At 36.8% G+C, this 26,177-nt stretch overlaps 1 protein-coding gene and 1 non-coding gene across 2 annotated transcripts; one reads left to right on the top strand and one right to left on the bottom strand.

The window, feature by feature from the left end:
- Positions 1-12,664: 12,664 nt before the first annotated feature.
- LOC147537832 (small nucleolar RNA snoR20a) lies at positions 12,665-12,741 on the bottom strand. Its single transcript, XR_015226791.1, has one exon. It is a non-coding gene; the product is annotated as a small nucleolar RNA snoR20a (small nucleolar RNA).
- Positions 12,742-24,879: 12,138 nt separating this feature from the next.
- LOC147537831 (uncharacterized) lies at positions 24,880-25,443 on the top strand. The gene has a single exon (XM_086642859.1). It carries the CDS (start codon positions 24,880-24,882, stop codon positions 25,441-25,443), a length of 564 nt encoding a protein of 187 aa, XP_086498985.1.
- The last annotated feature ends 734 nt before the right edge of the window (positions 25,444-26,177 follow it).

The following is a 26,177-nucleotide window of genomic DNA, read 5'->3' as shown; positions in this document are numbered from 1 at the left end:
AAAAGTTATATTTGGGCTAACCAAAATATTTTGCAGCATACTCAAAGAAAAGATGTTAGATTAGACCTACATGAGTTTGACAGAAACATAACTGCAGATGAATTTGTTGATTGAGTTAAGAAAGTAGGTACAAGCATTCTTAAAAAAAATATGATTACTCCACTAGTGTTCTTCTTGTTCAGACAAGACTTTGTCGTCTTATTCTTTGTTGGTGGGATTCAATCTATAAATTTGGAGGGCAGGCTTGTTTAGCACTGATTACTGAATGGTGGAAGATGAAAAGAAAAATGAATAAACAATTCCTCTCAGAGAGTTACAAAACATAGGTAAATTTGATGCTCGATTTACTTTGACTAGGAGGTCATTAAGTCTTTCAACAAAAAAAAAAAAGGAGGTCATTAAGTAAGAATTTAGTGATGAGTTAGTATTTTTAGACACCCTTGCAAAACCCCAAGATGATGAAGACCAATATATTGGGTGTTATTTCCAAGCCTTAGAGCATCTCCAATGCAACAATCAATTTGAAACATAGGATTAGTTGAGTTTTTGACAAAAAACACTCTCCAATGCAACACTCAACTAGAGTCTCAATATGATGTGACAACAATAAATGTTGAGATACTCAAAAAAAAACTCAACAATTGAGTTTTCTTTTAAGTATCTCAACATTTATTGTTGTATCTCAAATTTTTTCGCGGGAAAGTCGATTTTCGTGGGGAAACAATGACGAGAAAGTCGTTTTGGCGGGAAAGTCGATTTTTTTACTGTTTGATTGGATCAAAATGTTTTTTTTTATGAAATGGTACACTGAGAGAGAGCTCAAACTCAAAAAACAAAGGAACAATATACAAACAAAAACTAACTTCTTAAGTACGAGTATGATATACCCAATCTATCATCTTCATTGATATCCATTAGCTCTGATGGAAACTCCGATAAAGAAATCTCTAGCAAAGGTAGATCTTTCTGCCTACTAGCTAGATAATCAACCGCCCTATTTTCCTCTTTATAATTATGCTCGATATTAAAGTATTCAAAAGACCCTTTAAGTTGAGAAATGTTTCTCCATATTTTCCAATAGTGCCATGGAGGGTGAGCATTAATAGGGTTGAAGTACGAACTATCATCTTTGAGTCCGATGTCAACTGAATTCGACGTTCATTTATCGAGCATCCTAGTCTCAGCCCTACTTCAATGCCTTGCAGTTCATGCAGCGTGATCGTCACCGGAGTTACTATTCCCGCAATTGCATTTCTAACATTACCCCGATGGTCTCTGATCAAAGCTCTAAAACTTACCCTATCCGTTCGTAAGGAGCCATTTGTATTAATCATCATAAATCTCGGTATCAGCGGCTCCCATTTGCATATAATGCTACTAGACGGAGTATATGAGGCCGATATGCAACGCTGTCAAAGAACCCTATTTTCTATATTGTCTTCCACAACTAAATTCCTGCAAGTTGCTTTCACTCTCACTTCATTTTTTAAGTTCCATGTAAGTACTTCAACAATTTTAGTTTTACCTCTGAATATTCTAGCATTTCGTTTGCCTATATGTGATAAAAATATGCTCAAGTATGATCTTCTTAATAGAATTCATGTTTGACGCTCCTCCTCAATTTTTTGTATACCAGTCGATTTCCTCCTCCCACGTGTTGAGAGTTGGTTTCTGAATTCCCATATATTCTAAAAGTCTTTGCCATATTGCCAAAGAGTAAGGAAACCTGAAGAAGAGATGAAATTCGTCCTCCGTCGCACTATTACAAAGGACACAACTAGTATTGATATTCACCCCCATTGTGCAAGTTTAGCCTTTGTTTTCAGTCTTCTCAAAAGTGTAAGCCATCCTAGCATTGCATGTCAAGGAATGGAATCTTTAAACCATAACAAATGACCCCAATTAAGAGAATCTGACCTCGGCCCTCAGTGCATTATATGTGTCCTTCAAAGTGTATACCCCATCACGGTTGCATTTCCAAATCAAGTTGTCTCTTGCATTGACATCAATATGGACATCTTTTAGGAGTTGTTATTTCACCTAACTTGTTATGGAGGTATGTTGGTGTACGTCATTCGCCATCCCTTATGCACGAGCTGACCTTGCCATTAAAATTGAGGATGTGGTACAATGAGGTAAGAAATAGACTAGTTAGTCTTCCTAAGAGCATCCCCAACGGCCCTGGGTATAGATCACCAAAGATCTCCCGTGCCATGAACAGTAGCCGGCCATATCTGGCCGGCTACTGTTCATCTTCATCAAATGTGGGTTGTGGTGGGCCAGGGTCAATTTTTATTTGTTTTTGGTTCTTTTTTTGTTCTTGTATTTCATATTAGTCCTTTTTTTTGTTTTGTTTTTTTATTTCAACTCTTAGTGTTTTTTTTTTTAGGTTTAGCCCCATATAAATTTGAATTACTTAATTAAATTACAATAAAACATAAATTAAATATTTCACTAAAATATTAGAAAAAAAAACTACCTTAACTATTTTTATTTATACCCTTAATAACACAAAATCGAAGTATTAGTATTATCATCTCCACCATTATCGAGTTTGTGTACTCCGGATTTTCGGAGACATTACAATACTATTAGTCCTAATAAGTGAACAACTTATTGAAGAATCAATAATGTTCATCATTGCCTTTTTTTTCTCATAGATGATCAATAAGAGCGTCTCGTAGTTCAAAATGAGTTTGTTTATCTTTAATTTGTTTGTGCCTAGCTAAGAATCGTTTGAAGCGTTCGGCTTCATTTTCAACAATTTCTACTGTTGGAATCTCAGAGAAAATGTTGGGTATTGTGCGATCGCCATATTCATCCTCTACAATCATGGTATGCATTATAATGCAAGCAAACATTATATCATGGAGCACATTTTTATCCCAATAAAGCGCCAGATTCTTAATAATACCGAAACGAGATTGAAGAACTCCAAATGCACGTTCAACATCTTTGCGACATGCTTCTTGCATCATCGCAAAATGTTGTTTCTTCAAACCTTGAGGTTGAGAGATAGTTTGAACAAGAGTCGACCATTTCGGATATATACCATCAGCAAGATAATATCTTGTATTATATTCTTTTCCCATTATATTATATTTTACGGGAGGAGTTTTACCTTCTGCTAAATCTGCAAATAAATTAGAAGACTGTAGTACATTAATGTCATTGTTTGAACCCGGTATTCCAAAATATGCATGCCATATCCAGAGGTCGTAAGAGGCAACTGCCTCTAAAATTATAGTTGGATCTCCACTACGTCCAGTGTATTGTCCAGCCCAAGCCACAGGACAATTTTTCCAAACCCAATGTATGCAATCAAGACTCCCCAACATGCCAGGAAAACCTCTTTCTTCTCCTTTTTGCAAGAGCTTTGCAATATCATTAGCATTAGGAGTTCTCAGGTATTCAGGACCAAAAATTTCGATTATTGCACGACAAAATCTTTTTAAATATTTTGTCGCCGTTGATTCACCAATTCTTACATAATCATCTGTTCCATCTGCTGATATTCCATATGCTACCATCCGCATAGAAGCAGTCATTTTTTGTAAAGGAGATAATCCAAGTTTCTTTGCTGCATCACTTAATTGACCAAATTCTGGGTCATGCGCTTCGACTGCAGACTTTATCCGTAGGAAGAGATTCATCCCCATTCTAAAACGTCTACGGAACTGAACATCAGGTTTCCGTTGTGTTTCTGAGAAATAGTCGTTCCAGATTTGTTTGTGCCCTTTTTCTCTTTCACGATTAATCGTTATATGTCCAGGAACCGAACCCTTATAATGTGGTTCATCATCTTCATCTGATAAATGATGTCGTATCCCGTCATTGATGATCATAAATGCGGCCATATTTAGTTGGTCTTCCAATTCTTCTTCTTCTGAATCCGAGCTATAATAACTTGATGAGCCTGGGTTATAACACATTGTTTTACTGCAAATAAGGTGTTGAAGAAGTATGTGATTTACTCTACAGGTTATGATGGATTTTAAAGACATAAAATCACACTCTTCAAGAATTGAAAGACATGCCAGGAAAGATAAGCAAAGGAACGTGGATAATGAACGAAATGACAAACAACGTGAAGTTGATATGGCAAAAATCATTCATGAACAAAGAAAAATGGAGTATGATGTTATGCACATGGACGTCAATACAATTACAGATCTGATACGACAAGCATACTTTCGAAGAGAACAACAACAAATATATTTTGGAAAACAAAGTGGTAGCTCGTTTGGAGGTGGAGATGGAGGTAGCTATAGCAGTGGAGGTGGAGGTGGAGGTGGAGGTGACTACGAAGATAATGATTTACCTCCATATTAACAAAGTAGTTTCAATTTGACATTTTAGTAAAATGTCGTATTAGCTTCAATTTTTAGGTGTAGTAAAATGTCGTAGTTTTAGTAAAATGTCGTATTAGTTTCGGTTTGTAGTTTTATTAAAATGTCGTATTAGTTTAATTTGTAGTTTAAGTCTTGTAATTTCAACTAGTTAAATTTATTTTATAAAAAAATTAGTGTTAAAAAATGGTAGAAATGAAATTTAGTGTGATGAATAGTGATTTGGTGAGACTTTTAGTGTTTTGCCTTTGGGTTCCCAATTTGAAAACACCAAAAAATTTGGTGAAGATTCCTTTTTGGTGTTTTTTTTTTGTGCTAACCATTGGGGATGCTCTAACGGGTGCCAATCATTATTCTAGAAAAAGATATCCTCTCCATCTCACAACATATGAAAAAGCTGCTCCTTTGCCATTTGCCTAGCTGCTAGAGTATTTCTCCAACACCTTGATACGTCTTGAGGGATTTGAAGAACCCAAAGGTCGTGTCCTTTTATGAGATTATTTATCATCCACTGTGCCCATAAAGTTTGTAAGAAGCTTCACTACATTTCACCAAATTTTGAGTAAAATCAGAACCAAGAGATTTATGAAGATGAAACTTATTGTTGTTGTAGAACTCATTACAGTGAAATCAAGAAGTTTCACTAGATTTCTCCAAATTTGCATAATCAGAGAAGGATAACTAGAGAGATAATTAGTTTACATACTTATTATTGTTGCAGCTGCAACTAATTTCAAGAGAAGGATAATCAATTAGGTTGAGAAGACAATGAAATGTTGAAACTCAAACCCTAATATTTGATTTCGCTGTTTCTCCACTCAAGATCTCACTAAATCTTGATCTCGGAAACGAAGAATATGATGATTCTTGTTTCTCAAGCCCTCTTGCATCCAATCTCTCTACAGTCTTTAGCTTCCTCGCCGTCGGATCATGCCAGTAGTCCTCCATCTCCATCACTAAAACTCATTCATGCAAGAAGAAGTACAAAAAGCTACTGTCGAAAGAATTTGAGATTGGGTTTTAGATTTAGGGTTTACTAAAGGCGCACAGATTTATTGCTGATGGCACTGCTTTATTTGTAAAAGCGGACTCCGACAAGAATTTTGTAAGGTGCTTTTAGAAGTTCCCATCATATTTTCTCAACCCATATAAAACACAAAGAAACACATTTCTGTAAGAAAAGGTTGGTTTTCTTTCTGATCATCGGAAAAAAATGGTTTTCTCATCAAATATTTTCACACGCATAAAAAATTTTAGAGTGTTGCGTTCACAATGTCTTTTAAATTCGGGATCTCAATAATGCCATGTAAGAAAGAGAATCTCAATTAAGAGCATCTCCAAAGCAAAACTCAAAAAAATTCTCTATTCGTCCTATTTGTCGAGTTTCAATTGAGATTCTCACCCATAGGTGGCGAAACTAGAGGTCCTCAATTCTTGTATGTCTCCAATGCAAAACTCTAAACTTCTTTTTTTACTTATTTGGCATGGTTATTTTTGTAAAAAAAGAATTAGTTATTTTGGAAATATACGAGACTTGATTTCTATTAGTTGGAATATAAATATTGATGAGTTAGACAATTAGAGATATCTCAAGACGACATTCTAGAAATAGAGTGTCCTCATGAGATATTTTTACTTCACCCTTGACACATCATCTTTGAGATCTTATTCGAGTTTTGTATTGGAGATGATTTAAAAAAAAAACTCAGAAAATCCTGACTTTCCAAGATTGAGTTCTGCATTGGAGATGCTCTAAGATCTCCAATGTAGAGCATCTCCAATGCAAAACTAAAAAAAAATCTCTATTCGACTTATTTGTCAATTCTAATTGAGATTCTCACTCCTAGGTGGCGAAAATAGAGATCCTCAATTCTTGTATGTCTCCGATGCAAAAATCTAAACTTTTTCATTTTACTTATGTGGCATGATTATTTTTGTAAAACAATAATTAGTTATTTTAGAAATATACCAACACTTGATTTGTAATGGTTAAAATTTAAATATTGATGAGCTGACAATGAGAGATATCTCAAGAGGACACTCTATCCTCTCTATTTCACCCTCGACACATCATCCTTGAGATCTTAGTTGAGCTTTGCATTGGAGATGAGTTTTCAAGAAAAACTCACAAAATACTATGTGGCACTCTGAATTTTTAAGATTGAGTTTTGCATTGGAGATGCTCTATGACATAGACACACAGGAAGCATTAAGTATTTTTTTGAGTTTTGCATCGGAGATGCTCTAATCCGTGAATATACAAAAAGAATTCAATTGTGCCTAAAGTGAAATTTGCTACTCCCTCCTTCCAAAATGAATTACCTATTTTGAAAACACAACATTTTAAGGAGACATCATTAATTAGAGTTTTACTTTAAAAATATGATGATTTTTCTAATTTTACCCCCATTTAGTTTTTGTACCATACAATCAAAAAGTTTAACGTACTTTTAAAATAAAGTTGTCATTAAATCTATGGTAATTGGTATTATTAGAAAGAACTAAAAAATCTATTCTTTACTATCAAAAATGAGATACTAAAATGGACAACCGCAGGGGAGGCCCAAGTAGTTGGGAGGCCTAAAGCGAACGAATTTTTGGGGCCCTTTTTCCACTAGTTATAAAAATGTTAATTTTTTTGTTGTAATAAAAACATTAGTATGAAAATCATAACTAAAAATCATAAACCTGAACTATATACTATATAAGGAGATCCAATTTACATATTCAGATAAACTAAATATCTATCGAAAACATTCTTCCAACCTTTTAAAATTTAAAATCAACACTTATTTATAAAAATAATTCTTATTCTTCAACATTAAGAGATCCCAAAATGAGATAATGTAATTGTTTTTGCTAAAACCTAATTTTAAATCTTTTCAAATTGGCACTTATTCTTCCAAGTTAGGATAGAAATTAGATAGATAAGGCTAAAAGAAAAGAACTATTACTTGTTTATATTGTTTAGAGAGAGAATTATTAAGAGTTTGGATTAGCACAATCCACAAGCGAGAACATTTGAACAACAAAAATTTGTAGAGGGAAAACCAAATACTTTTTGAGAGGTTCATAAAAACAAGAACTTTTTGAGATAGAAAAGCAAATATTTATAGAGAAAGAAAAGTGTAAATTATAGGGTTTGAGAAGCCTGTAAAATTAGAATGTAAGTTACTGTTTAAATTATATTGTGGGCCCCAAGATTTAGTTATTAAAAGTGTCAACGCCCTTCCTTCTAAACAGGTACGCTTGGATCTAGCAATAGATTTTGGGCCCAACTTTAAACTGTTCAACTGAGTTCTATTTTTTTTCGCATAGGTGCCTTTAGTTAACTCGAGATTTGGGGCCCTTCCACATGTGAGGCCCAAAGCTGCTTTGGGCCTGGGCCGCCCCTGCAACCGCAAAATAAAGGTCATTCATTTTGGGCGGAAGGAGTTTTTTGCTCGACTGAAAGCAACCGACTATATTAACCAAATGAAATAAGAACTTGATTGGATCTTATATTAAGTACCTCATTAATGATGTGATCCTTCGTATTTTCTGTAACTGCCCTACCAAGAGGCACATGATGTGATCTTTGCTAGATGACAAAAGACAATAAAACAGGTGACTGGTATTAGCCCATTAAAGTTGGGAAACAACCAAAAATTTTCTGCTCTTTCCATCTCCTGTTGACTTTCCTCTCTCATTCATTTCAATTTTGTTTCTTTCATTTCCTGTTATTCTCTTGTTCGAGTTTAATTGATTTCAGTAGCCCGGTAGAGTTAGGAACATGGACGGAAAGAGGGGAGCATAGGGCTGGGAAAAAAAGCTCGTTAATCGAGAGCCGCCCAGTGTCCGCCCGAGTCCGGAGACACCCGAGACCGCTCGAAATCCGGTCGGGCCAAACCCGGCCGACCGATTAGAGTTGTCGGGCCGGTCTTGGTTTTGAAGCTCTGTCCGGCATTCCGACCGAGCCTGGACCAGTTGCCATAAGAACCTCTAGATTAGGACGTAAGTCACATTACCAACCGTTGGATTAAGGTTTTTTCCTGGATATAAATAAGGTTTCTAAAGAAGACAACCTCGTAACCTAGATGTCTCTCTCTCTCATCTCCCGAACTCATTTTCTCTCTCGTCTCCTCTTTCATCTCATAGACTTCTCTCTGAACTCATCTCTCTCTCTCAACTCCTGAATAGTCCCTGCCCATCTCTTTCATATCTCTCTTTCTTTCGTCTCATGGGCGCTCTCAAAGTTGAAGAAGAAGAACGAATTTGAAGACGAAACTAAGTTGAAGAAGACGAACTAAGTCGAAGAAGAAGAACAATGAATAACGAATGGATGACAAAAAAGAAGAACAACGAATAGATGCTGATGAAGATCTGTTTTTTGAAGATCTATTGTTTTTCTTTACATTATTTCATGTTGTTTCTTTAGATTTTTGAAGATGTAGTAGGTGATGAAGATCTATAAGTAGGTGACGAAGATTATTTCATATTATTTCTTTAGATTTTATTCTTTAGATTATTTCATATTGTTTCATTTAGAACTAGATCCCTAAATTTTGGCCTAAAATTTGCCCTAACTGTTGCTGAAATATTTTCTCTAAAATTTGCTCCAAATTTAACCCTTAAAAATTTAGTAATTTCGGTCCCACTCAGACCGACCCAGACCGGTACCCGAAGAAAAAATCGGGCTTCGACGGGGCTTTGGGCAGGTGAGTTTAAGGTTTTGATCGGCCCTGACCGGGCCGGAATCCAATCTGTCATAATGTTGTTGGGCCCGGACCGCCCGAGCCCGATTGAAAGTGTACTGCGGCAAGCCCGACCGAACCAATTCCCACCCTTAGGGGAGCGGTTGCAGCCCGGGTTCCATTAAAAATTTATGGATTCTACTATAGGCAACTTCAATTTTACTAAAGACAACTATTGGACAAAAATATCTAAATAAAACTAATTAAAATAGTTTCCTAAATTGCTAACCAACACCAAAAACAAAAATCAAATATAACCGAATTTTTCCTCCATGCTATACATAACTCTAAAAAAATCTATTTGACAAAAATAACTAAATAAACTAATTGAACATTGTCTTAAATTGCTAAACCAACACCCTAAGAAAAAAAATCATATATAACCAAAAATTTTCTCCAAAAATCTTGGGGTTCAAATTTCTATTACCATAGTTAATTATTCATAAATAAAATTTATTCGAAAATTAAGCTTAAAAGTTAACCAAATATTAACATATAACCAAAAAATATTATATTCCAATCAGAGCATCCCATGCTGTAATTCGAGGTAAAATCCAATAACCTCATTCGAATGCACAAGGTTGTCAATACCGATTCCAACCTAGATATAATCGTGGAACTGGAGCATTTTCTCTCAAAATTACCTTGAAAAAGTTATATCCCTTCTCATATATATAGTAAGTACAACAATTTTTTGTTGTACTGGTACACCCCCTCTTAGTGGTAGATAACTTATATTCTGTTTATCTGAGAGTACATAAAACACAATTGAAAGCAGTAGCAAATAAACAACCCATATCAGGTACTGCAAACCAATTACTCTTTCCACAATATTCTTCATAATGGTTCAGTCTTCTTTCAATATATCTATATCGATCACCACCCAAATGGTCACTGAATAGATTTTCATCTTCCCTAAGTATTTCAAGCATTTGCTTACGAACAACAATCCATCCATCTTCTTTATCCAAACCTAAAAGTTCTGCACAACACTTATATCCACAATCACCTTCATTACTAACATCCTCTAACCTTTCAATGACATGTTCATTAACCTTTTCATTGATTCCAGACAATAAGTCGTTTAACACCCATTCATCAGACACATCTTTTAATTCGAGTTTTTCATTATTTTGTTATCCCTTGGTTAGGTTTAGCTTACTACGACATAAAAATTTCCTAAATTCTTTGTCAATGTCAGAAGAATAAGACTATGTATCTATGTCAGACCGTGAGGCGTTGTTCTCCATTTCCAGTGGAGGAATATCATTTAAGTCAGGTACAATGACATCTTTTTTTATTTTCGGTATGCTTTGGTTCTTTATTTCCTTGTTGAGGTTTATCTATTGTTCTGACTTCTTTCCATTTTGTCCTTTGCATAACCATACTCAAAGTGTGATGGTTCCCGTTGGTTGATTTTGCAACTGCTTTTTCTGTTTTAGTTGTTGGTATTCTATTTCGACCCTTTACTGCAACTGGTTGTGATGGTTCTTCTCATGAAACTTTGTTTTGTTATGATATTTCAATCAATTTATCCATGATTGCAATACATTGCTCCGCTAATGAGTTTGTCCATCTTAGGGTGATCTTTTCATATATACGTAAGCAAGATTAAATTCATCACTTTTAAAATCAAAATCAATCATAATCAACTTTCGCCACTGCTCATCAGTAACTTTAAGTGGAATTGGGTATTTTTCAGCTACAAACTTGGCTAACTCATGTGCACAATGTAAGCCATTTGTCTTGCAAGGATGCAAATGCAGGCAATAGACTCGAACCCAGAATTCTCTGTCACTTTTAGTTCTTTGACAATCTTATCTAATGCATGTTGGGACATTTTACTTATTAGTTTGTTGAATATTGGGTTGATATTGCATAGATGCTTCGAGCTACTTTTGCTTCTTTTAAATGATTCAATGATCTTCACTAATCTAAGATTTAACATGTTATTCATGTCCCTCCAACAAGTTAAGAAATCACCAGTTGCAGTTTTCAAGTACTTCTTCAGTATATTGTGTTCACTTTCAACACGATTAGTTGTTCTGTTTCTGTAATGCTTGATTTCATTAGTCCGCATAAACAAAATATTCTACAAACCAAAACTTCTTCTGTTATATACAATACTAATTTGGGATATTTTGTCATCCATTTTGTTTTAAAGATAAAGGGAGCACCTTCGTATTCAACTATTGCGTCACTATTCCACAAACGTTCAAAATCACCTCTTATTTCTTTAATAGTTCCATTCTCCTTATCCTTAATGGTACTTCTGAATTTTGAATCTACATTTCTTCCAATGTGTCAACTGCATAGCATCCTTTTAGCAATAGGAAAGATAAATTCAATACCATTTATTAATGCATGTTTTCTCGATCTGTTAGAAACACAGATGGCAAATTCTTAGGGGAATACAAATTCTTCTAATGATTAAGTACCCAAATATAATTTTTCACCGATTCACCATTCATAAACCCCAAAAGTAATAGTGAAAGTTAAACTTATAGAGGTCATACTTGCTGCATGAAAAAGAGGCATTGACCATCGATTAGTCTTGTAAGTACAGTCTGTGAAAACAACAAACGAAAAATACTGTGCTAACCGTATAAATTGAGGATTCACCCAAAAAAATACGATAATCTCATTGGAGTTTTCATTGCGATTGTACTATGAAGTTGCATCTTCGACATTTGTCGCCTCTCGATTAGTCTATTCTTTAACTTGCAGTTATAAGCGGTTTTTATTGAAGAACAATTATGTAGTTCTCTTTTCTTTCTCATTATCTTTCAGTCGACCTGGGTAAGGATGCCTATTAATGAATCTGGTATCGTATGGTTATGATGCCCGCAAATAACCTTTACTAACCATTTCTTTTCAGCACTACAGGTACTCCTTAACTTAAAAGGACAGTAACATTTTTTCATATTGGTTTCTCTGAGTTTTTATTTTCTTTATCGGGTTGCAAATGCATATCACTATCCTTCGTTTTTGTACATTTGTAAAGACCTCCTCTTTCACATTTAAGCTCAACCATATACCCATTCATATTTGGTTTTTGAGATGATTTGCAAGTTACGATTATAGTTCTCATTTTCAATCCTACATCACGACACTAATTGATAACTTCTTCACGGGAGTCGAATTTCTACGCATGGTGCAACAATTTAAAACTAATTAGTAAAGAACAATGTAATATGAAATAAGATTGTTTAGAAAAATAATACAACAAGTGCAAATCATGATGCTCTCAATTAATCTTTAAGGATAAAATAAATGAACAAGACTAACCTGATTAGTTACAAATACTTGTGTCATTTCAATACTAATAATATGATGAGCCGCGTCATAGTTTGTACCAATTTCATCCTCCGTGCTTTCTAGACTTTCAATCGGAACATCTTCATTTTACATCAATAAATGTTTTTAGTATTTTAACAAAATATATGTACATTAATACGACTTAAACTACAACCTCTATAAATTAACTGTTTTATATCTAAAAACCTAGAATTCAGAACGGAAGAAGATAAAACCCAAGAAACCATCGATTAGAAATTCTAAAAACGAAATTTCAGAAAAATTAACTCAGACTGTCCTAGTTCATGAGTTTCTTCAACATAAATGCAAATTCATCGTTTTGCATTTCAATCATCACAGGCCATACATTAGTTTTATGGAAAACCAAAAATTAACCCAATAATTCCAGGAAAAGACAAACTTAGTTAATCCCACAACATGATGCCAAATTATATTATAGTGAGAGAAGGTAAAGATCTAGAGAGAAAGGTAAAAGTAGAGTCAGAGTATAGAAATCTCAGCATAGAATTATCAGACAAGGATAATTGGTTTAGTTTAATTCTGTGTCTTTTTCTTCACATATAAAGAGAATGTATGTTTTCTTAGGAGTAAAAGAGACAAATATAATGTACCTTCCACATAATTGTGTCTAATCCAACAACTTTCTTCAATGATTTTCCTATAATAGATTTTGTGAAAGGTTTAAACCTTAATTATGTTTAATCAACCATTGTTGAGTAAAGAGAGAAAAGGAGCTGAGAGAGAGAAAACCGAGAGGTTGAGGGAGATAGAGATGGTATCGTCTATAATCCTAACTACTATGACCTAGTCAAGCTTGATTTAAACCTTAATAGTGTATATTTCATTAAATCAAACCGGTATTTATAGATTACAAGTTTGGTGTGTAAAGTCTAAGGGATATAGATAAAATCATACGTAAAATCACAAAGTATCTTCTATAACCCTAACTACTATGACCTAGTCAAGTTAGGTCTCTTTGTGGGTCAATCTGTTGCTCTAAGGATTGGTTGTGGCCGATCCACCTATGAGTCGGTGACTCGTAATAGTTTTTGTGCAATGTTAAGGTTATATAGAAAAAAAAATAGATTGTGTTATAGATAACAGTGATAAAACAAATTTTATTTTTGTTTAATAATTTAACAAAAGAAAATGTTGTATCTAGTAAATAATTTTGGAGAGTTAAAACATAGTTGTATTTAGTAATTTAAAATTCAAGAAAATATTTGATAGATAAAACCAATAAACCAACTTTTGATGTTTTTTTTTCGAAATCACGCGAAACCATATTTCATTCAAAAGTGATACAATCACAAATTTACATGGATATAATTGTTATTGCTCTTGGTCAGCGACATGAGAGTTACATAAGTAAATTCTCAGAACTTCGAATGTAAAGTAACTCATGAAGTGAAAGAAATTGACTAGACACTGACAAAAAGAAGAAAGATGAAAAGATCTTAAAGATCAAAGATGAAAAGATCCTAAAGATCAAAGATGAAAAGACCCTAAAGGTCTCCAAAAAAACAAAAACTAAAATACCCCAGCCGATTTAGCCACCGCCATCATTACCACGAAGTCGCTGCCTCCACTAAAGAACCGCCAATTTTATTGTACTAAATATAGTGAAAAACTAAATACCATCTCTCTTCTACCGTTCTCCGTACCCGCACCACCGCCTCGAAACACACCACCGAAAACACCACCATTGCTAAACACCACAGACCAAACCACAACCATAAACACCATTAAATCCACCACCACCATCACAATTATAACCCTCTTCTCCACCACCACCATCACCATTAACCACATCCATATTATTCCTTACCCCACACCAACTCCACCATACCACCACTAAATCACATAAGTCACCACCACCACTACCACCACCACCACTCACCCCCACCAGATCTGATCACCACCATTACCCCAAACCACCACCAATCAGAACCCCAACTCCACCACTAATCACCCCACCACAACCAGATCTGTCCACTACCCCACCACTAAACCCACAACCACCACCATTCACCATAACCCTCTTCTCCACCACCACATCACCACCATGATGACATCACTAAACACCACCACAGAACCCATGCCACCAACACCACCATCCCGAAAACACCACCATATCTTACCATAAAACCTAATCGCACCCCACCACCGCCACTATAACCACTTAACACCACCAGATCGAAAACTCAACGCCATCAGTAACCATACCACCTCAATTGGATCTTTCCATTTTCAAAATGCACCACCACAAAACATATTAACGGTAAAAGAGAGAGAGAGGGAGAAATAGAGGAAACTCTCGCCAGATTTGGCGAAGGTGAAACTTGACACAGACGTTAATAAAAAAAGGGGTGCTTCCAAAAGCACCAGGCCAAACAGCTGTTAGCACCATCTCTGTTAGCACCAGGCCCAACCGCTCAATTCTCTATTAACACCAATCAACTATGTAGGCACCGATCCTTTGTCTGTTAACCCTAACCCCTCCATCCATCTCCCACAAAATCCATCCAAAATTGGGAATTTGAAATTTTCTCTCTCTAAGCTCGTAAAAAACCAAATTCTACCCTCACCAAATCGCTCATACTCTCACGAATCCCCCTCAAATTTTGCTGAGAATAAGTCATTTGACTCTCTAAGTCTTAGAATCAAGCATCATTTGGTGGAGATGAAGTTGAAATCAAGCTACAATTGCTCCTTCAAGGTTGGTTAAAAAGCCCTAACTTTTTTAATTTTTTTGAATAAATTTGTTGTTTGATTGATTGGGGATGTTGATAGTGTGTTGTAACATGTTTAGAATGTTGTATTATATCATTTCGAACATATTTAGAGCCATTTGTGTGAGTGTTTGATGCCCAAAGAAACTGCCCTAGATTTATATCTAAGCTGCTAGAACGTCTCGGACGGACTGGACTACTCCGTCCGTGTCTTCCTAGCCACGGATTGGCTAATCCGTTAGATAGTACAAAGAAACGGATTCATCTTCTAGTCCGTCACAGACTGGGTAATCCGTTTCGGACTGAAAGGCCACGGATTAACTGATCCGGGACCTGGGGTTATTATTTTTTTAATCTTTCTTTATTTTTCTCATCATTTTCCCTTCATTATTTGAATGATCTTTTTTGTAGCGATACGTGCCTATATTAGAATTATAATTTAGAAGGAAAACATATTTTGGTTATTTATCGTTTGTGCATCATGTATCCGCATATTATTCAGAAGTTATTGTGGCACCACGTAAGCAACGACGAAAGCAAGGAGATAAGAACGAAACAGAGCCTCCTATTTTGACAGCGGAAACAGAAATAGGAGGGTCATCTTCATTTTCAGACCCGTACTCTAGAGGTACGATAGATCGTGCGCATCTACCTTGTTTCAAGAATCATGTTGCTTATACGATTTGGAACAAACCGGTAAGCAAATATTATTTTCTAAGTTTAGTAGTTATGATAAAATTTTGTTAATCATCAACCTAAAACAATATCTTTTTTATTTTCAGGAGAGGCCGGTGCTGAAGTTACACAACCATGCGTCTGCCGTAGTTGTGGGTATTGTTTCGAAGAAGAATGGGTGGGACCTGGAAACTGAGTGTCAAAGTGTTCCAGAGAGAGTCTGGAACACGGGATTGGCCCACATCGCCAAATATTCATACATCAAGCTAGATCGTGTTCTACTCTCGGCATTTACAGAGCGGTGGTACGAGGACACAAATACTTTCCACATGCCGTTCGGGGAGATGACGATCACGTTAGAGGATGTGCATCGCATATGTGGTCTTCCAATTGAAGGTAAACCCGTTGTTCTGTCAAAGATGCTGTTGCACGGGCATACCTCTTGCATCTTTCTGGTTGTACTATTTCTGCTGATAAGAGTGCAACTAAAGTTCTTATTATCTATCTACGTTATCTGAAGAACTTAGATGATATTTCGACTTACTCGTGGGGAACAGCGGTGCTTGCTTATCTTTATCGGCAGAATGGTTTTGCTTCGAGGGGAGGAAACCAATTGGCTGGTTATCTTATTTTATTTCAGGTAATTTCATATTTATTTTTGTCTCTCAATTATTTATTTATTATGTTAGAGTAGAGAATAATAAATGTGTATTTAACATTACATTGGTAGGCGTGGATCGATGAACACTTCAACCTTGGGGTGTCTGTTCCCAACCCAAAATATGATCTTACATCTAACTTGCCCCGGATGTATAGATGGGAGGAACACATTTTGAAAGGCAACAAGGCATGTGCTCTAGGAAGCACTCGTGAACAATTAGACGGTCTGACCGAGAGAGATGTATGTATTTTATTTATTAATTTTTCTATGTTCTATAATACCTGATGTATGTTATAGGAATCACTCGTTAAACGTCTGTATCATGTAGGTTATTTGGGAGCCATATCGTCCCTTATTGTCTGGTGTTGCACCACCACTTCCTGAATACTCTTTTTACACTGGTTGCATCGCGATTAACGATATTGCCGAGCCCTATCACCCTGATAGGGTGTTAAGGCAACTTGGGTTGGTTCAAGTTATCCCTAAAGAACCGATTCGACCAAAAAAGGTATCGAAGGATGGAGATTCTAAAAGTTTTGGTAATGTGGCTTCTTATTGGGGGCGTTGGGAAGATCACCTACTAAACATGAATGATAGACCGAAGGAGGTATCTTTGGCTCCGTGGGAGGCAAGCGCTCAGTATAACAATTGGTTCAAGAGAGTATCTCACCCGTTTGTACAAAACCCAGCTTTATACAAATCCAATAGACCAGAACAGTACTTAGGTTCGGTATCGTACTACGTGAGTATTCGATTTATCATTCTTTTGTTACCTAATTTGTTATTAATTCATTGTTGTTTTTTTAGAGAGATGGAATTGATCGTGCCATTGTAGCGATTCAAGCGTCTGACGTTTCGTTAGGGCTTGAAATCCTAACTAATGCGAGGGTTGAAATGCCGCTTCCCGAATGTCCTCATCAACCTCAACCAGAACCCGAACCAAGAAGATCGTCTAGAAAAACTACAGTGAAGAAATCGAGGAAATCACGAAGGGAATGAAGTAATATAGTATGGTTTAGAATCTCAAGGGTAGTCTCGCTATTTTGAATTGCTTTTGTGAACAACGGTTACTTTTTTTTAACTTCTTTTGTGAACAATGTGTATCGTACATTTTGATCGATGTTTGACCATTGCGGTGCAATAGGAGGGAGTATAGAATCTTTTTTGAGTTTAACGTTCATAAAGTGACCACCACTATATGTAATGCATGCAATTTTATAACCCTCAGAAGGTGGACCACTAAGTAAGGGTAAGAAAGTTGTCGAACAACCGTAAGACAAATGAACTATTATGCAATTGAAGCTACTCGCCACAACTATACTAGTGTACGGGTGAATGTAGAACCAATCTTCCGGACATGTAAAATTGAAGTTGTTCGCGGCACCTAATGTTTGAGTGTATTCTCTTGGTCCAAACATCTCTTTGTAGAGTGTGTTATGTACCTCAAGTTCTTTTATGATATTTTCACGAACTTGTTTCCAACCATCTTCTAGTGAAAACCAAAGTCCTTTACCAGCGACATGAAAACCCACAATGACCATCGCCTGACCCATCTATAATGTCATCCAAGAATGGATCCATAACTGACGAAATCTGTCCTTTGTATCTTTTAAAATTGGGTATGGTTGCTTTCGGTGCTTTGGTTTCTTTGTTAACTTTACGTACTGTCTGAGTGGAGGGAACACATTCATCAACACACTTTGCATATTCGAAAGCAGATGGGTTCCTCTTAGTAGATTTTGCAGCTTCTTTTTCTTTTTTGCTCATTCTTCTTTGTTTCGGAGCCCCTTTGGTCTTTGTTTGTTACAATGGCTCACACAAGTTTGTGATGACCGGAAAAGAAATTTCCCTCAACTTCTCAAGTATTGTGGTCCTCTCAGGATCACTGGATTTATCCCACATTAAATAAAGGTGGTCCATCTCATGTGATGCGTCAAGATCATTATGAATCAGCGGAGTCGGGTTAATCGATAGCTTGGTCCACTGAGGATGAATGATGTCCTTTGGACATACCTTTTCTTGATTCATCAAAGATACCATCTCATGAGCACAAGGGAGACCATAGACATACCTTAGAACACATCCGCAATTTTAAACGTCAATATCAATCCCATTTGCATGGTCGATCTCATCTACCATAAGATCTAATGCCGCGTGCGAGACATAACCACGTAACTCTTTAAAAAACTTAGTTTGATGCCCTTCCTTCACCTTAACACGTTTGTGCTCAAAGGATGCTATAATTTCACATGTCTCGGTTTTCTTCATGATATGCATAAATTCCCAGCACGTAACATAGTTACCTTGGGAGCTACATAGATATCTCTTCAATTTGGAATGAGCACCTTCCACACGATTTGTTGTAGTATTTCCCATGTGAATAACCCCGTTAGTCCATGCAGTCACAAATCTCTCTTTCAATCCCAACCAGGTATCTTGAACATAACTAACATCTTTATGATGTGTGTCTGACCAAAACTTCACAAAAGTTTCCACGGCCTCATTATAACCACTTTTAGTCTCAGCATACATGATAGCTCGAAACATTGTCATAAACACATTGAATTGTTCTTGTTTGAAATGACCTTTGACTTTCGCTACCACACACTTATCGATGTGGAAAGTACATAGCAACATTTGAGCATTTGGAAAGACTTCACCAATGGCGTTAATCAGTGCAAGTTCACGATCGGTAATAAACACGATTGTCATTGAGTTGGGATGAAACAACGTCCTCAAACGATTAAGGGCCCATGTGTACTGATTAGTTGTCTCCTATCCATAAATGTAAAGGCCGCGGTGAAGAATTTCAACGTAGAAGTTACCCCGACAATCTCAAGCAATGGCTTGTTAAATCGGTTGGTTTTATACGTACAATCGAGCAATAACAAGGTATGGAAACTCTGTATTAATAGAATACAATCAGGATGTGCCTGATGGGCCTAAAAATAGGTCTTTTCCCGCAAGTATACGGGGTCAAGTTATAGTATTTTTAATAAGATCGAGTATCGTCCCAAGGGATAAGTAGGCAATTTCAGAAATTAACGGCGAGTTTAGCTCAATAATTAAAATGTCAAAAACTAACTTAGACTACACACACACCCCACATAAAATTGATGATTGATATATAAGCAATAAGAAAACAAATGAAACTATCTAAACTATCTAAGAGAGAGGAGAAGATATCTAAGGTTTTCGATTTCACCACATAAATGGACTACTTAAAACATGCATTAATTAACAAATCCCTTTTCTCATGTATAACTCAAAATCTAACATAATAAACTATTTAGATTTCGGAATATATTCTTTAATAACACAATTCAAAATCAAGAATGTATGATTGACTACCATATAAAACTAATTTCCTACACTATCATTCAAGATCTAAAAGGCATATCTCATCTAATAAATCAATAAAAGCATGAAATATCTAATTATAATACATGAATGACAATAAGGTTATAGAATCAACATGAAATGACAATCAATAGGCATTGAAGCTCAAAATAAGGATTCATCTATTTATAACATATCTCAAAATAAGCCCAAATATGGGTTTCCTCTACAACCTTAGATTGCTAAATTAACTATACATGGAATCTAGAATAACATTCATTGACATTGTAAAATAAATGAAAATACTAAGAAATTAATGGAAAGAAATCACCAAGAATGCTCAAATTCCATAACCCCATGTATCTCCAATTTGTCCAATTTAAGCTCCAAGTATCTCAAGAATGTTACTCCAAGAAATCCAAGTAATAGCTATTTTATTGCAACCCAAATAAGAAAAAGAAGAGAGAAGGAAGAAATTAGATCTAGAAAGAAGTTGGGAAGAAGAGATGAAGAGGAATAGAAATGGTAGAAGAATATGGAAGAAAGAAGGAGATGACTATTAATGGTAGAAAGAATAGTGGAAGAGAAGAAGATAGAAAAGATAGATTTAATAGAAGAGGGATTGAGTAAGAAGAAAAGAGAGAAAGAAATAGGTGAGAAGAAGTAGAAGAAAAGAATGGAGGATTAGGGTTAGAAGATAGAAAGAGAAGTGGCTTAGAAATTAGGTAAGGAAGCCATTTGAGAGGGTTGTTGAAGTCTAAGTTCTAATGGAGGAGAAAGGATTTATTTATAGGGTTAGGGTTTGAGTTGGGGTTAAAATTGGTAATAAATGGAAAGCTGAGGGTCAAAATTGGAATAATGGGGGTTTAAAGGACAATCTGGTCGGCGGCTAGGGTTTGGTTGTGATTTCGGATGATTTGGTGTACCCGGTTATAATATAATAGGGTGAGACGGAGCAGAAGCCGTTGGATCTTTACGCGCGCGGATCTAGACGGCTTGAGAAGGAGACACGTGGTCGGGAGCATGTTAATACGAAGCTTCGGGTGCACGGGATCTGGTAATAAAGCACGGATGTACAGGAGCCGTCCGATCTTGATGACGCGGGAGGTTGCGACCAAGATTATAACGTGGGAGCGGGTGCACAGAGTTAAGTTGCAACGGCTACACAGAATCATTAGATTGTAAGGACGCTCAGCAACCGTCGATCAGGGACACGCTGAGAAGGACGGTCAAGATTAAAACGTTGAAGTGGCACTACCGTACTAACTTGCAACCCGCTACACCAGATCATGCTCGATGGCTCCACTTCGCTGTTGGGCGCTAACACAGGAACCGCGTATACCGGCCTCCAAAGCGCGCCACGTGTCCCTCCGAATCCCGCGTACCCGAATTTCTACAGAATATCCCACCTGGTCAACCCTCTTTGACAAACTTTGACCTTGATTTATTTCTCCATCCGGACTCCGATTTGACTTCCGTTTTCTCCTACGGACTCGTCTCGACCTCTACTTTTCAACCACGCACTGACCTTGGCCAAATTACCAGAATTTCCTTCACTCCAAATGACAAAAATATCCTTCATGCGTCTTTTCCTCGTTTTTAACCGTTTTTTACACCTAACTCCACAAAACACACCTAATCAAGAAAATCAACCATTTTATTATAATAAAGACCCGAAACGAACTAACTCGACTAAATTAAACGACTTAGATGGGACATTTTCATGACCCATCAGTGCCCAAAATAGATTTGTTACCTCATCAGTGTCTTCGTTCTTTGGAAAATGGTAGACGTAATGGTGTTCCACCAATAACTTAATGAGTTGTTGCATCAGACTCCTTCCTTCTTGTTTTTTCATACGTATGTTCGCACGTGCATTGTAAATGGTTTTCAACGTTAATGTGTTATCCTTGAATTGTTTATGAATTTGAGAAAGAATTTGAGCTGGCTTCGAACCAATTTGTAATAGATGTTTCACAACAGCTTTTTCATCGGGTTTCAACCTATTCACATATGCGTGACCTAGAAGACTTTCAGCTAACTTGTGGTTATGCATTCCAGACACAACTGTCACTTTCCACGTGTCATTAACCCCCGGTATTCCTTTGAGCTTGAACGGACATTGACATTTTTTGGTGCTCGATTCTCTTTTCTTTTTAGGTGGTTGATGGGATTTTGGAACTAAATCCTTCTTCTCATGTGAACGGAATACTCCACTTCTTTCGCAACATAATTCTAACCGGGGTTTCTCTCCACCTCTTCTATTACCTGACCTGGAGTTCAATACTACAAACTTATGTTTTCTCCCAATTTCTTTAGCCCAACTGTGAGGGTAAGGATTCGCGGATCAAGAAGTCAGCGGAGATCGGGTCGTTAACCGGAAGTCGAACCTCCACCTGTCAATAATTTTGCGGGCACCGACAACGTCTTTGGGATTAACCTGTGACAAAAGAGACAACAACGCACGTGACCGTGAGATCTTAGGGGACACCGGGATGGTGCCGGCCTAAGGGGGCTCCGACGGTCAAGTTAGTAAACTTGGCAAAGAGTAAGTAAGAACTGTAAACCAAAGTCTGAGGTATGGAGTTAGATCTGTTGCTTGAACGAGACGGTCGTTGTGAGAAAAGGTGGTGCAGTCGAGTGTACACCTGCCTAGTTCTCTGGTCGTCGAGTGAAATAAAGCCCTTGCACCCCTTAGTCATGTGGAGAGAGAAATGAACGGTCGTCTGGTCGTCCTTCCTTGGTTGTCAGGTCGTTAGGACAGAGAAAGACCACCCGTCTTCCTTGAGCAGGTGATCGTTTAGTAGAGAGAAGGATCGCTCGTCTTCCTTCAAAAGGTGATCGTTTAGGAGAGATAAGGATCGTTCGTCTTCCTTAAGCAGGTGAGGGGATGATGGTAGTAGCAATCGTTGGTTGCCTACCATAGGTGGTTAGCTGATTGCGTGAATTTGGATATCGGGTGTTGTTATCCGTCGTTCGATGCCTTAGTTGATTACCAGTTGATCCTTATATAGAGTTTTGTGGTCAACTGTCCGTTTTGGTCAACCGTCACCTGGTGGTGAGTTGTTGTCTTGAGTATGGTAACGCACAGAGTTATTACCATGAATGGGGATATCGCAACTCCCATCCAATGGATATATTGGGGATATTGTCATCTTGAATGACTGTAACGCTTCCCCAACGGAAATACGAAGAGAGGTCAGCTGAGGAGGAGAGGACGGACCTCTTCTATCCAGAGCTGGTTGCATTTCCGTATTTTGGTCTGCTGAGGGAGTGAGGACGGACCTCTTTATCCAGAGCTGGATGTACTTCCGTACTTTAACGTCGCTTCGGGATACTTGAAGATAAATGGGTCGGGCCCATTGGTTAGTAATTCATGGGTTTGGTCACCGCGTAAGCCCATCAATCGTGGATTTCTGGGGGCGCCCTTGGTGACGTATTTTGGCCCATACACCAACCGATTAACTCCTCTTTAGTTTGAAAAACATCTTCAGTCACAAAATACTGACCAACATCAATACTAATAAATTGACACCCATCCTTTGAAGGTCGATTTTCTTCTTCGACATGGTACTCCTCTTCAATAGGAACAATATTAAGGTCCGGAATCTGTCAAAAGGTGAAAAAAAACATAAAAATCACTTAAAGAAGAAATATCTTCAGGATGGAACGGACTGAAAGAGTCCGGGATTGATCAGCCAAGGAAGGATCCATCTGTCCGTCTTAATCTAAAAGGTCACGGACTACCTAGTCCGTGTCCTTTAATTATTAAACGATAATCTGATCCGTTAAAGGCTAAGAAGTCCCGGACTGGTTCAGTCCGTTCACGTCACCGAAGTTTCACTTTTGTTTTTTCAAAAACTCACACAACACAAATTGATAAGTACGTAAAGTACTCCTTTTTCGGACTATATTTTACGGTCTTTACATGTTAATTTTGGTGGAAATGATTTAAGTTACATGGTTTTTGCAGGAAACTCCTTAAAATACAAAGAAGTTATTAATTATAAGAAGCTGGTGAAGATATTTGATTGACTGGTGACTTGGTGGTTGAAGATTCTAAAAATATAGTTAATATGAGGTGCCCTTTGCAGTTGAGCTATCTTACAAGGGGCAATTCTAGATTCTAAGGGATTGAAATGTGAGAAACTGGAAATAGCATTGCTGCCCACGTGAATGAGAATTATGGTAATGGTGACATCATCGTGACGTCGCCGTGACATTTTAAGACTGAACCGGAAGCCGTTTGGGCCAAACTAATCAAAGCGAAATACTTCCCCAAAACTGATATTCCGGGACCGGCTAAAAACCACCACTCGTGGAATTGGAAAACTATAAGAAAGCAATATAATATCATTAGTGAACTCACCACGTGGGAGGTAAATTCAGGTAAAGAAGTGAATATTTGGTCGGACAACTGGATTCCAGAACTTGACGGAACAGTACATAATGTCAGCAACTCCCCTCTCACCAAAGTTGCTCAATTAATCACCAATAACAACTGGAATGAAGAAATGCTCAGGGAAAACTTTGAACCTCATACGCAAGAACTAATTAAAGCTATCCCAGTCAATAGTGAAGAAAGAGACCAGCTTAAATGGAAGCTCACCAAGACAGGCAAATTCACAATAGCTTCCATGTACCATCACTTAATGAGTAACTCCATCAATGTAAACCTTAGCACACACAACTGGAAATTCATTTGGAATCTACCGACGATCCCTAGAATCAAGAACTTTATCTGGAAGATCTGCAACAAAGCTTAACCGGTGAGAGGTAGAATCGGCAAATACATTGATAACAATACTAACTGCCCTAACTGCAACATAACGAAATCTATCGAGCATGCGCTATTACATTGTGCCCTAGCTAAAAATATCTGGTTCAATTTTAACATAATATCGGAGAATATTTTGTCCATCACAGACTGGATCTTCTCTTGGGAGGTTAACGAACATCTCTGCTACACCAAAGATAACGTACATTTCACTACAGTTTTATGGGTGTTATGGAAAGTTAGGTGTGATCACTGTTTCCAGCATGAAATCAATGATCTTCATAAGATTATCAAAATGATTGAAAACTATCCGAAATCCAGTAAAAAACCAGGAAACAACCATAAAAATAAGAATATTCCTTCAACTGATGATAAATGGAAACCACCGCAAAACAATGCTATTAAGATCAATGTTGATGCATCTTTTACAAACATAATATCCAATATGGGAATTAGTATTATCGCCCATAATGATAAATCTAAATTCATCGGAGCACAGGTTAAATCTTACAGAGCGAGAAATAGTGAAGAAAGTGAAGCTATGGCCATCTTACTTGGTATCGAATGGGCTAAAGAATCGAAGTACACTTCCATCATCATAGAAAGCGACAACATCAATCTTATCCAACATCTGAATAACAACAAACATGCAGTTCAATGGCAATCAATCACCCACATAAAGAAAATCAAGAAATACAAGAACGAATTCCAGATGATCAAATTCAATTATACCAGGAGAGAACTGAATTCAAATGCAGACAAGCTGGCAAGATGGGCGAGGAAAAACAATAGGAATAAAGTGTGGTTGAACGTTCCATGTATTTTAGCTAATAGATATTGTAATAACTGCTTGATTTAATTAATGCAATATAGTTCAACAAAAAAAAAAAACAGCACCTCCCACTTTTAAATACCGTCATGCAGTCATGCACAAGGGAAGTCGGTGGGGAATGTTTGGCAGTTCCTAAATTTTTGACTTTTGAGAAATTGTAAAAGCCAACCAATATCAATGAAGAAAGCCACACCCCCACACACTAGTGAAAAGAGCAACTTTAGAGGAGCAACATTAGTGATAAATTAGCTTATTTGCGTGCAAGAATTTGGGAGATTCAATGGCTATATAGAAGACAAGTTTTGGAGAAAGACGAGAGAAACGGGCTTCATCAAATATCAATTCGGTTTTATCTTCTTCACTCTTTTCCTTTACTTGTTTATCATTAATTGAACCATGTATTTAATATCCATGGGTTTCTAACTCTTCCACTAGGATAGAGGATGAAACCCTAACAAGAGTATTTGAATTCTAGTATCATATTTATTTTATTATCACTTTTAACGTGCCTTAATGTTTCATAATTAATCGTACTTCGGTTAGCCTAAGAAACTAACAACTTAGTTCTTAATTGCATGATATTTTAAGTGAAGTGGGTTATAGGTTTAGTTAATTGAGAAGGGTCTTTTATTGCTTTATCTTCCGAAAATTGAATATTGATTTCTAATAATTTTTGAGTTATCAAAGAGGGATAATAATTTCAATTAGATATTGGATTCGAATATGATTGTTAGTGGTGAATTCCAAAATCCTAGATTTAC

The sequence above is a fragment of the Eschscholzia californica genome, unplaced genomic scaffold (genome assembly GCF_041429995.1).
Source record: "Eschscholzia californica isolate CP2 unplaced genomic scaffold, dmEscCali1.0.p SCAF_5, whole genome shotgun sequence".
In the NCBI taxonomy this organism is placed as follows: Eukaryota; Viridiplantae; Streptophyta; class Magnoliopsida; order Ranunculales; family Papaveraceae; genus Eschscholzia; species Eschscholzia californica.
The sequence above is the reverse complement of the archived record's forward strand: the minus strand, read 5'-3'. Positions and strand labels throughout refer to the sequence as shown.

What these genes read in the sequence shown, in the direction of transcription:
- LOC147537831 (XM_086642859.1), top strand. Translation starts at nt 24,880, where the DNA reads ATGATTGAAAACTATCCGAAATCCAGTAAAAAACCAGGAAACAACCAT.